Source organism: Hypanus sabinus, chromosome 1, assembly GCF_030144855.1.
Source record: "Hypanus sabinus isolate sHypSab1 chromosome 1, sHypSab1.hap1, whole genome shotgun sequence".
Taxonomy (NCBI): Eukaryota; Metazoa; Chordata; class Chondrichthyes; order Myliobatiformes; family Dasyatidae; genus Hypanus; species Hypanus sabinus.
In genome coordinates, this window is record NC_082706.1 from 213,741,084 (window position 1) to 213,753,616 (window position 12,533).

Here is a 12,533-nt window from a genome sequence, read left to right on the forward strand (position 1 = left end):
AAGTCGGAGGTTGAAGAGTATTGCAAGTCATGCATATGCCGGAAGACACTGCCTGTGCAGGCCACTCCTCTGTCACACTTGCAGAGTACAGGGCCCCTGGACCTGGTGTGTATGGATTTTCTGTCCGTAGAACCTGATGCCAGCAACATGGCGAATGTCTTAGTCATCATGGACCACTACACCAGATATGCTCAGGCTTTTCCTACCAAGGACCAGAGGGCAACTACGATGGCAAAAGTGTTATGGGAGGAATATTTTGTGCATCACGGCCTTCCCCGGCAGATACACAGCGACCAGGGATGGGACTTTGAGAGTAAGCTCATCTGCGAGTTAGTGGGCATGCTGGGAGTTGAGAAATCGAGGACGATGCCGTATCATCCGCAGGACGATCCCCAGCCTGAGAGGTTTAATCAGACCTTGCTAGACATGCTCGGGACTCTGGAGATCAGCAAAAAGAACAGATAGAGTCAACACATTGGGCATCTGGTTCACTGTAACAACTGTACACGCAATGAAGCTACTGGGTACTCGCCATATTATCTGTTTGGGCGTGAGGCGAGGTTGCCCATTGACCTCTGTTTTGGGACTGACACGGATGATGTACAGCCCAAGCCTTATCTGAAGTATGTGTCTGATATGAGGCGAGAGCTGAAAAGGGCTTACGAAATACGAATTGGCTGGGGTGGCGACCGCCAAGCAGAATCGGGGAAATAAAAGGAGGTATGACCAGAAAGTAAAGTTCTTCCAACTCCTGCCTGGAGACAGAGTCCTCATAAGGAATTTGGGATTACCTGGTTACTTGGAAAGCAAATGTTGGCTAACAGCTGGGCAGCCGCACCCTACGCGGTGTAGAGTCAGATGCCAAACCTACCAGTTTTCCCGGTGAGACCTCAGGAGGGGAAGGGGGCCTGTCAAGATCCTTATATAACCATATAACAATCACAGCATGGAAACAGGCCATTTCGGCCCTCTTAGTCCGTGCCAAACTCTTAATCTCACCTAGTCCCACCTACCCGCACTCAGCCCATAACCCTCCACTCCTTTCCTGTCCATATACCTATCCAATTTTACCTTAAATACAACTGAACTGGCCTCTACTTCTACAGGAAGCTCATTCCACACAGCTATCACTCTCTGAGTAAAGAAATACCCCCTAACTCTCAAATCATGTCCTCTCGTTTGAATCTCCCCTACTCTCAATGGAAACAGCCTATTCACGTCAACTCTACCTATTCCTCTCAAAATTTTAAATACCTCGATCAAAATCCCCCTCAACTTTCTATGCTCCAATAATAGAGACCTAACTTGTTCAACCTTTCTCTGTAACTTAAGTGCTGAAATCCAGGTAACATCCTAGTAAATCGTCTCTGCACACTCTCTAATTTATTGATATCTTTCCTATAATTCGGTGACCAGAACTGTACACAATATTCCAAATTTGGCCTTACCAATGCCTTGTACAATTTTAACATTACATCCCAACTTCTGTACTCAATGCTTTGATTTATAAAGCCCAGCGTTCCAAAAGCCTTCTTCACCACCCTATCTACATGAGACTCCACCTTCAGGGAACTATGCACTGTTATTCCTAGATCTCTCTGTTCCTCTGCATTCCTCAATGCCCTACCATTTACCCTGTATGTTCTATTTGGATTATTCCTGCCAAAATGTAGAACCTCACACTTCTCAGCATTAAACTCCGTCTGCCAACATTCAGCTCATTCTTCTAACCGGCATAAATCTCCCTGCAAGCTTTGAAAACCCACCTCATTATCCACAACACCTCCTACCTTAGTATCATCGGCATACTTACTAATCCAATTTACCACCCCATCATCCAGATCATTTATGTATATTACAAACAACATTGGGCCCAAAACAGATCCCTGAGGCACCCCGCTAGTCACCGGCCTCCATCCCGATAAACAATTATCCACCACTACTCTCTGGCATCTCCCATCTAGCCACTGTTGAATCCATTTTATTACTCCAGCATTAATACCTAACGACTGAACCTTCTTAACTAACCTTCCATGTGGAACTTTGTCAAAGGCTTTGCTGAAGTCCATATAGACTACATCCACTGCCTTACCCTCGTCAACATTCCTCGTAACTTACTCAAAAAATTCATCAGAACCACCTGCTGCCTCTGGAACAAGAAGTGCAGGTAGACCTAGAACCCGACTTAGTCTACAACTAGTATGAGGACTCTGCGGAAGCGAGGGGTGAGGGAAGAGCCCACCACGAAAGAGACCGGGCGGGCCCAGTCCCGGAAAGGGTCACTGACTTGGAAGATGCTGATTCGGATGAGTGGTACATGCTGCCGTTCGCTATCTTCCCGTGATGGAGGAAGAAACACTACGCTCTCTCCCACTGTGTCAGATGAGGTGAGAGGGGCTGTTGGTGGGCAACAGGGAGTGCAGCAGGACTCGGGAGGAGAGGAAGTAAGGCCTGAACCCGAGACAGGGGGCTCTGAGATGCAGAGGGATTTGAGTGACAGATTGCAGGAGCTTTCCCCAGGTAGCCCCAAAGTGTCTCCAGTAGTGGCGAGCCAGAGGAGCTAGAAGGGGGGATAAGGAGGTCTCAGAGGATTAGGACCACCCCCCCCCCACCCCCAAGAGGTTGGCCTATGTAGCTCCTGGGGAGCAGGGTGTGATCTCTACTGTTTCGGGGAGTTATGTCACTGTCCTCTGCACTTGAATTGGGCTCTGGGTTTTGCAGGAAGGGTTGGCGAAATACCTGAACATCATGATAGCGTGACTAAATTCAGTGGGGGGAGAATGTAGGGTTCTCAGTAATATTAACTGTAGTGTTAACTGTTAATAATGAAATGGCTTCTCTGTAATGTTAACTGATGAGGTAATGTTCTTGGTAGCTGAAATATTTGGGTTGTAATTATAGATAACAGGGAACTAACCAATAGAAGTCATGATATTCTATCTGTATGTGTGGGAACCTGGGTGAGTGCATGGGAGATTAGCGAGGATAGGCAAAGAGGAAGGACGTGCGAGAAACACTCTGGTAAGCCACCGTGGTCGGTCCCAGTCCAAGGGTCATGGAGTCTGGAAGAAATCAAATGGTGGACCGAGGATATTGCGTGAGCTCCAATGCTGTGCATGAACTCTATAATCTCTATTCATGGCGCCTTTTTATTTTATATTTTTGTTTCTCTACTAACCCACAGTCCCAGTACAATTTATAAAGTGCAATTGTTTAAATGTACATTTTGTACTGACTGATATTTTACATTGTGGGTTTGTGCCGGGGTGCACATACAGCATCTATGCAAACATGAGACAGTCTAGCGGACAGACGGCAGTCTCCCCTAGACAAATGTGGTTTGATAGAGCTGAGTGTTAAACTTTGCTTCAGTATTCACTACAGAAAAGGATCTTGGTGATTGTAGAGATGACTTACAGTGGACTGAAAAGCTTGAACATAGAGAAAAAGGATGTGCTGGAGATTTTATAAAGTATCAAGTTGGATAAGAAACCGGGACCAGACAAGATATGCCCCAGGCTACTGTGAGAGGTGAGGGAGGAAATTACTGAGCTTCTGGTAATAGTCTTTGCATCATTAATGTGGGCGGGAGAGGTCCCAGAAGATTGGAGGGTTGCAGATGCTGTTCCCTTATGCAAGAAAGGGAGTAGAGAAATCCCAGTAAATTGTAGAGCAGTGGGTCTGACTTCAGTGGTTGGTAATTTGATGGAGAAGATCCTGAGAGGCACAATTTATGAACATTTGGAGAGGTATAATATGATTAGGAATAGTCAGCATGGCCATGTCAAACGAGCCTGACTTAACTTATTGACTAAACACATTGATGAAGGTAGAGCAGTAGATGTAGTGTATATGGATTTCAGCAGAGCATTTCACAAGGTACCTCATGCAAAGCGTATTGAGAAAGTAAAGAGGCATGGGATCCAAGGGGACATTGCTTTGTGGATCCAGAACTGGCTTGCCCACAGAAGGCAAAGAGTGGTTGTAGACAGGTCATATTCTGCATGGAGGTCAGTCACTAGTGGTGTGCCTCAGGGATCTGTTCTGGGACCCTTACTCTTCGTGATTTTTATAAATGACCTGGATGAGGAAGTGGAGGGATGGGTTTAGTAAATTTATTGATGACACGAAGGGTGGGGGAGTTGTGGATAGTGTGGAAGGCTGACAGATGTTAAAGCTGGATTTCATAGAAACATAGAAAACCTACAGCACAATACAGGCCCTTTGGCCCACAATGCTGTGCTGAACATGTACTTACTTCAGAAATTACCTCGAGTTACCCATAGCCCTCTATTTTTCTAAGCTCCATGAACCTATCCAGGAGTCTCTTAAAAGACCCTTTCGTAACTGATTCCCCCATCATCGCCGGCAGCCCATTCTACGCACTCACCAATCTGTGTAAAAACCTTACCCCTAACATCTCCTCTGTACCTACTTCCAAGCACCTTAAAACTGTGCCCTCTCGTGCTAGTCATTTTAGCCCTGTGAAAAAGCCTCCATCCACACAATCAATGCCTCCCATCATCTTGTACACCTCTATCAGGTCACCTCTCATCCTCTGCCGCTCCAAGGGGAAAAGGCTGAGTTGACTCAACCTATTCTCATAAAGGATGCTCCCCAATCCAGGCAATATCCTTGTAAATCTCCTCTGCACTCTTTCTAATAGTTTCCAAATTCTTTTTGTAGTGAGGTGACCAGAAATGAGCACAGTACTCCAAGTGGGGTCTGACCAGGGTCCTACATAGCTGTAAAATTACCTATCGGCTCTTAAACTCAATCCCACAGTTGATGAAGGCCAATGCACCGTATGTCTTCTTAACCACAGAGTCAACCTGTGCAGCAGTTTTGAGTGTCCTTTGGACTTGGACCCCAAGATTCCTCTGATCCTCCACACTGCCAAGAGTATTACATTAATACTATATTCTGCCATCATATTTGACCTACCCTGGTCAGACCCCACTTGGAATACTGTGCTCTTGGAAGACAGGTTCATCATTTGTTGAAAATGTCATTACAGGTAGGTAGGGTTGTAAAGAAAGCTCTTGGCACATTGGCCTTTATAAATCAAATGTATTGAGTACAAGAGATTGGATGTTATGTTGAAGTTGTACAAGATGTTAGGCCAGTTTTGTCACATACCTACAGGAAAGATGTAAATAAGGTTGAAAGAGTAAAAAGAAAATGTACTAGGATGTTGTGGGGCCTGGAGGACCTGAGTTGTAGGTTAGGACTTTATTCCTTGAAACATAGAAGATTGAGAAGATATTTAATAAAGGTATACCATTGAGGGGTAAGTTTTTCACACAGAGTGGTGGGTGTATAGAATGCACTGCCAGCGATGGTGCTGGAGGTGGATACAATAGGGTCTTTTAGAGACTCTGAGGTACATAGAGCTTAGAAAAATAGAGGGCTGTGAAGAAGTGTTATTTAGGCAGTTTCTAGAGTAGATTACATGATCAGCACAACATTATGGGCCGCAGGGCTTATAATGTGCTGTCGATTTCTATGTTTTATGTTCTACCCTTATGTTAAGTCCCTGATTGGAACACTAATACTCGGCAGCAAACCAAGAAGTATGAGATCAGTCTCAGCTCGTGTCCCCTTGCAATTAAAAACCCAATTATGATGATGAGAATGAGATATCAGAGGAGGGAACAGTAGCTTGTATCCAGGAAGAAATGCTTTCAAGGTGAGAAAGATGCTCTCTTCAATGAGCAACCCAATATGTTTGACACAAAGATGTGGGGATGGAATTAGGGAAGAACTCAGCCAACATGAAATACACCAAAATGAGAGACAATTGACAACTTTTTTGTGGAAAAGTGATTAAAATGTTTTAATTTTCTCCAAATTCTATTCTCCAAAAAGAAGAAAAATGCAATAAAAAGGGAGAGCAGAATCAAAATAGAGGAAAACATTTTGGAACTTGCTGTTTTCAAGAAGGGAGGTAGCTGGATAGAAATGTAGGAGACTGTTTCTTGGGTTTTATTGATCGTCACCTACTGACAGTTTCCCTGGTTACGAGAGTGATCGTTGCCTATTAACAGTCTCCATGGTTACGGAGCTGCCTGTGCAGCTGCTGTTGTTGTGGGAACCACCACAGAATCTGCCTGTACAGCTGGGCTTTGATCTGTGAAATCAAAAAGACAAGATCAAGTTTTTAACAAACAAGATGTTAAAAAGGGGGAAAAAATAAAGCAATTCACCCATATGACTTACTTTTCAAAAATTCCAAGATTACTCCAATTGACTCATATTCACTGCACAATTAACAGGATCATCATTTAACCTCGCAACTCACTGCTTCCATCAAGTGGTTGAGGACATCTGCAAAAAGCGATGTCTCAGAAGGGTGGTATCTGTCATTAAGGACCCCATCACCCAGGACATGCCCTATTCTCATTACCATCATCAGGGAGGAGGTATAGGAGCCTGAAGGCACTCACTCAATATTTCAAGAACAGCTTCTTCCCCATTGCCATCAGTTTTCTGAATGGACAAAAAACCCATGATTACTACCTCACCTTTTAAAAAATATCTTATTGCACATATACATGAGATCGGTCTCAGCTACAGTGTCCTCTTTCAATTAAAAACTCAATTATGGTGATGAATGAAATATCAGAAGAGGGATATATAGAAAAGTAGAAAAATTAGGCAGTATCTAGCAGTGGTTGATTGGGTGAGCCATTTAGAAAGGAAATGAATGAATGACAAGTGGGAGTCCAGGGGCAGCGTTTTTTGTGCAGAAATCTTTTGAAATATTTTTCTAAACAAGAGCCCATGCTATTACAGGAAGAATACTCGCATGGATAAAGCTTCGGCTGATTGGCTAGAGGCATAGAGCAGGAATAAAGGGATCCTTTTTGAATTGGCTGTTAGTGACTAGTATTCCACAAGGGTCTGTGTTGAGACCACTTCTTTTTACGTTAGGTGCCAATGATTTGGATAATGAAACTGATGCTTTGTGGCCAAGTTTGCAGAGAATACGAAGATAGGTGGAGGGGCAGGTAATGCTGAGGAAGCAGAGATGTTGCAGAAAGACTTAGATTAGGAGAAAGGGCAAAGTGTCAGATGGAATACAGTGTCGACAAGTGTATGGTCGTGCACCTCTGAAAGAAGGACTAATAACATAGACTATTTTCTAAATGGGGAGAAAATTCAAAATTTGCAAATGGATATTGGAGTCTTCATGCAGTAAGGATGTAATGCTCGGGCTTTATAAGGTACTGGCCAGACTGCACTTGGGAGTACTGAGAGCAGATATGGGCCCTTACCTAAACGATGTGCTGGCATTGGACAGGGTACAAAGGAGGATCATGAGAATTATATAACATATAACCATATAACAATCACAGCACGGAAACAGGCCATCTCAGCCCTCCTAGTCCGTGCCAAACTCTTAATCTCACCTAGTCCCACCTACCCGCACTCAGCCCATAACCCTCCACTCCTTTCCTGTCCATATACCTATCCAATTTTACCTTAAATGACACAACTGAACTGGCCTCTACTACTTCTACAGGAAGCTCATTCCACACAGCTATCACTCTCTGAGTAAAGAAATACCCCCTCGTGTTTCCCTTAAACTTCTGCCCCCTAACTCTCAAATCATGTCCTCTCGTTTGAATCTCCCCTACTCTCAATGGAAACAGCCTATTCACGTCAACTCTATCTATCCCTCTCAAAATTTTAAATACCTCGATCAAATCCCCCCTCAACCTTCTACGCTCCAATGAATAGAGACCTAACTTGTTCAACCTTTCTCTGTAACTTAAGTGCTGAAGTCCTAGTAAATTGTCTCTGCACTCTCTCTAATTTATTGATATCTTTCCTATAATTCGGAGACCAGAACTGCACGCAATATTCCAAATTTGGCCTTACCAATGCCTTGTACAATTTTAACATTACATCCCAACTTCTGTACTCAATGCTTTGATTTATAAAGGCCAGCGTTCCAAAAGCCTTCTTCACCACCCTATCTACATGAGACTCCACCTTCAGGGAACTATGCACTGTTATTCCTAGATCTCTCTGTTCCTCTGCATTCCTCAATGCCCTACCATTTACCCTGTATGTTCTATTTGGATTATTCCTGCCAAAATGTAGAACCTCACACTTCTCAGCATTAAACTCCATCTGCCAACGTTCAGCCCATTCTTCTAACCGGCATAAATCTCCCTGCAAGCTTTGAAAATCCACCTCATTATCCACAACACCTCCTACCTTAGTATCATCGGCATACTTACTAATCCAATTTACCACCCCATCATCCAGATCATTTATGTATATTACAAACAACATTGGGCCCAAAACAGATCCCTGAGGCACCCCGCTAGTCACCGGCCTCCATCCCGATAAACAATTATCCACCACTACTCTCTGGCATCTCCCATCTAGCCACTGTTGAATCCATTTTATTACTCCAGCATTAATACCTAACGACTGAACCTTCTTAACTAACCTTCCATGTGGAACTTTGTCAAAGGCTTTGCTGAAGTCCATATAGACTACATCCACTGCCTTACCCTCGTCAACATTCCTCGTAACTTCTTCAAAAAATTCAATAAGGTTTGTCAAACATGACCTTCCACGCACAAATCCATGCTGGCTACTCCTAATCACATCCTGTCTATCCAGATAATTATTAATACTATCTCTGAGAATACTTTCCATTAATTTACCCACCACTGATGTCAAACTGACAGGTCTATAATTGCTAGGCTTACTTCTAGAACCCTTTTTAAACAATGGAACCACACGAGCAATACGCCAATCCTCCGGCACAATCCCCATTTCTAATGACATCTTAAAGATCTCCGTCAGAGCTCCTGCTATTTCTACACAAACTTCCCTCAAGGTCCTGGGGAATATCCTGTCAGGACCCGGAGATTTATCCACGTTTAAATTTCTTAAAAGCGCCAGTACTTCCACCTCTTTAATTGTCATAGGTTCCATAACTTCCCCACACTTTACACAATTCAATATCCTTCTCCTTAGTGAATACCGAAGAGAAGAAATAGTTCAAAATCTCTCCCATCTCCCTCGGCTCCACACATAGCCGACCACTCTGATTCTCTAAGGGGCCAATTTTATCCCTCACTATCCTCTTACTTTTAATATAACTGGAGAAACCTTTTGGATTTACTTTCACTTTATTTGCCAAACCAACCTCGTATCTTCTTTCAGCTTTTCTAATCTCTTTCTTAAGATTCCTTTTACATTCTTTATATTCCTCGAGCAATTCCTTTACTCCATGCTGCCTATATCTATTGTAGACATCCCTCTTTTTCCGAACCAAATTTCTAATATCCCTTGAAAACTATGGTGCTTTCAAACCTTTAACCTTTCCTTTCAATCTAACAGGAACATAAAGATTCTGTACCCTCATAATTTCACCCTTAAATGACCTCCATTTCTCTATTACATCCTTCCCATAAAACAACTTGACCCAATCCACTCTCTCTAAATCCCTTCGCATCTCCTCAAAGTTAGCCTTTCTCCAATCAAAAATCTCAACTCTAGGTCCTGTCCTGTCCTTCTCCATAATTATATTGAAGCTAATGCTATTGTGATCACTGGACCCAAAGTGCTCCCCAACACATACATCTGTCATCTATCGCATTCCCTAACAGGAGATCCAACACTGCCCCATCTCTAGTCGGTACTTCTATGTATTGTTGCAAAAAACTATCCTGCACACATTTCACAAACTCTAAACCATCCAGCTCTTTTACAGAATGAGCTTCCCAGTCTACGTGTGGAAAATTAAAATCTCCCACAATCACCACCTTGTGTTTACTACAAATATCTGCTATCTCCTTACACATTTGCTCTTCCAACTCACGCACCCCATTAGGTGGCCTATAATACACTCCAATCAGTGTACTACACCCTTCCCATTCCTCAACTCCACCCAAATAGCCTCCCTAGAGGAGCTCTCTAATCTATCCTTCCAAAGCACCGCCATAAGATTTTCTCGGACAAGCAATGCAACACCTCCTCCTCTGGCCCCTCCTACTCTATCACACCTGAAGCAACTAAATCCAGGAATATTTAGTTGCCAATCACACCCTTCCTGCAACCATGTTTCACTAATAGCTACAACATCATAATTCCAGGTATCAATCCACGCTTTAAGCTCATCCACCTTTCTTACAATGCTCCTAGCATTAAAATAGATACACTTAAGATAATCTCCACCTCCTCCTCTCTTTTCATCCCTAACAATGCATTCAAATTTATTATCCTTTTCTTTCTTCTCCCCTACATCTTCGGGCTGAGCGCATCCCTTCTCCATCACCTGCCTTTCCTCCCTCACACACTGTCTATTTACTTGCTCTACTGGTGAACTAACCTCCTCTCCCATAGTTTCCTCAAATTGATTCCCGCCCCCCCCCCCCCCATCTCACTAGTTTAAAGTCTGCCCTGTAGCCCTAGCAAACCTCCCCGCTAGGATATTGGTCCCTCCAGGATTCAAGTGTAACCCGTCCTTCTTGAACAGGTCACGCCTGCCCCAGAAAAGGTCCCAATGATCCAGAAACTTGAATCCCTGCCCCCTGCTCCAATCCCACAGCCACGCATTCACCCTCCACCTAATTCTATTCCTACTCTCACTGTCGCGTGGCACAGGCAGTAATCCCGAGATTTGCGGTCCTTCTTCTTAACTGCCTTCCTAACTCCCTATACTCTCATTTCAGGACCTCTTCCCCTTTCCTACCTATGTCATTGGTACCTACATGTACCACGACCTCTGGCTCCTCACCCTCCCACTTCAGGATATCTTGGACGCGATCAGAAACGTCCCAAACCCTGGCATCAGGGAGGCAAATTACCATCCGGGACTCCCGATCACCTCCAAAGAACCGCCTGTCTGAACCCCTGACTATCGAGTCCCCTATTACTATGGTCCTCTTTCTTCTATCCCTACCCTTCTGAGCTACAGGGCCATCCTTTGTGCCGGAGGCCCGGCCACTGACACTTCCACCAGGTAGGCTGTCCCCCCCAACAGTACTCAAACATGAGTACTTATTGTCAAGGGGTACAGCCACTGGGGTACTCTCTAGTACCTGCGTCTTCCCCTTCTTGACCGTGACCCACCTATCTGCCTCCTGTGGCCCCGGAGTGACCACCTGCCTGTAACTCCTCTCTATCACCTCCTCACTCTCCCTGACCAGGCGAAGGTCATCAAGCTGCAGCTCCAGTTCCCTAACTCGGTCCCTCAGGAGCTGCAGTTCGATGCACCTGGCGCAGATGTGGACGTCCGGGAGGCTCGGAGACTCCAGGACCTCCCACATCCGACACCGAGAACAACAAGCTGCCCTCACACTCATACTTCCCAAATAACTGAAAAATAACACGAACTAAAAGAATTATACTGGGAATGAAAGGGTTAATCTATGAGAAGCATTTGATGGCTCTGGGATTGTACTCACTGGAGCTGGGAAGAATGGGAGAAGATCTCATTGAAACCTATTGAATATTGAAAGGTCTGGATAAAGTGGATATAGGAAGGATGTTTTCTATAGGACCAGAGAGCATAGCCTCAGACTAGAGGATGTCAATTTATAACAGATGAGGAGGAATTTCTTTAGCCAGAAGGTTGTGAATCTGTGGAATTCATTGTTGTGGCTAAGTCATTGGGTATATTTAAAGCGGAATTTGATAGGTTCTTGATTAGTCAGGGTATCAAAGGCTACAGGAGAATGGAATTGAGAGGGATATCAAGTCAGTGATGATGGAATGACAGAGCAGATGCAATGGGCCAAATGGCCTAATTTTGCTCCCAATCCTTATGGCGATATTTATATCACTTGCCTCTGCGTCGTTCCATGTAGTTCCTTATGTACTCTTGTAGTTCTTTCTATAACATTCATTACAATTGAAGAAGTATCTCTTACCTCTTTGGTCAATTTATTTATTATTAGTCTGTAGAACAAGGAGCTCAGACTATTCCATCAATTTCTTCAGGCGCCAAAAGCAATCTGGCAAGTCTCCTTCGAATGTGACCGATTTTTAATCAATGTACCAGAGAGAACATCCTTTCTGGATGCATCACGGCTTGGTACGGCAACTTCTCTGCAGGTGACCGCAAGAGTCGGCAGAGCCGTGGACATCACAGAAAGCACCCTCCCCACCGTGGATCCTATATACACTTCTTACTGCCGCAGTAAAGCAGCCAGTATAATCAAGAACCCCACCCACCCCAGACATTCTCTCTTCTCCTGCCCCTTGTTGGGTAGAAAATACAAAAATTGGAAATCACACACCACCAGACCACCCACATAAAGGAGATTGCATTTGTCCTAAGACTATTAACTAGTTCCCTAGTATGATACGATGGACTCTGACCTCACAATATACCTCATGATTTTCTATCTGATCGTTTACTTGCACTTACACGTTGGTGGAAAAACTCAGTATGTCAGCCAGCATCTACGGTGAGGAATAAACAGTTGATGGTTTAGAATGAGACCCTTTATTGGAACTAAAAAGGAAGGCGGGGGGGGGGGAATAGAAGCCAGAATAAGGTG

At 44.2% G+C, this 12,533-nt stretch overlaps 1 protein-coding gene across 4 annotated transcripts in view; it reads right to left on the reverse strand.

The window, feature by feature from the left end:
* Positions 1-5,814: 5,814 nt before the first annotated feature.
* The window catches only part of smarcc1a (SWI/SNF related, matrix associated, actin dependent regulator of chromatin, subfamily c, member 1a), a 282,864-nt gene continuing 276,145 nt past the window's right edge, over positions 5,815-12,533 (reverse strand). For all 4 annotated transcript variants that reach the window (XM_059985324.1, XM_059985310.1, XM_059985330.1 and 1 more), the window contains exon 28: positions 5,815-6,130. In XM_059985324.1, coding sequence (XP_059841307.1) covers positions 6,057-6,130 — 74 coding nt within the window. In that variant the 3' untranslated portion in view covers positions 5,815-6,056. The remainder of the gene's footprint in view (positions 6,131-12,533) is intronic.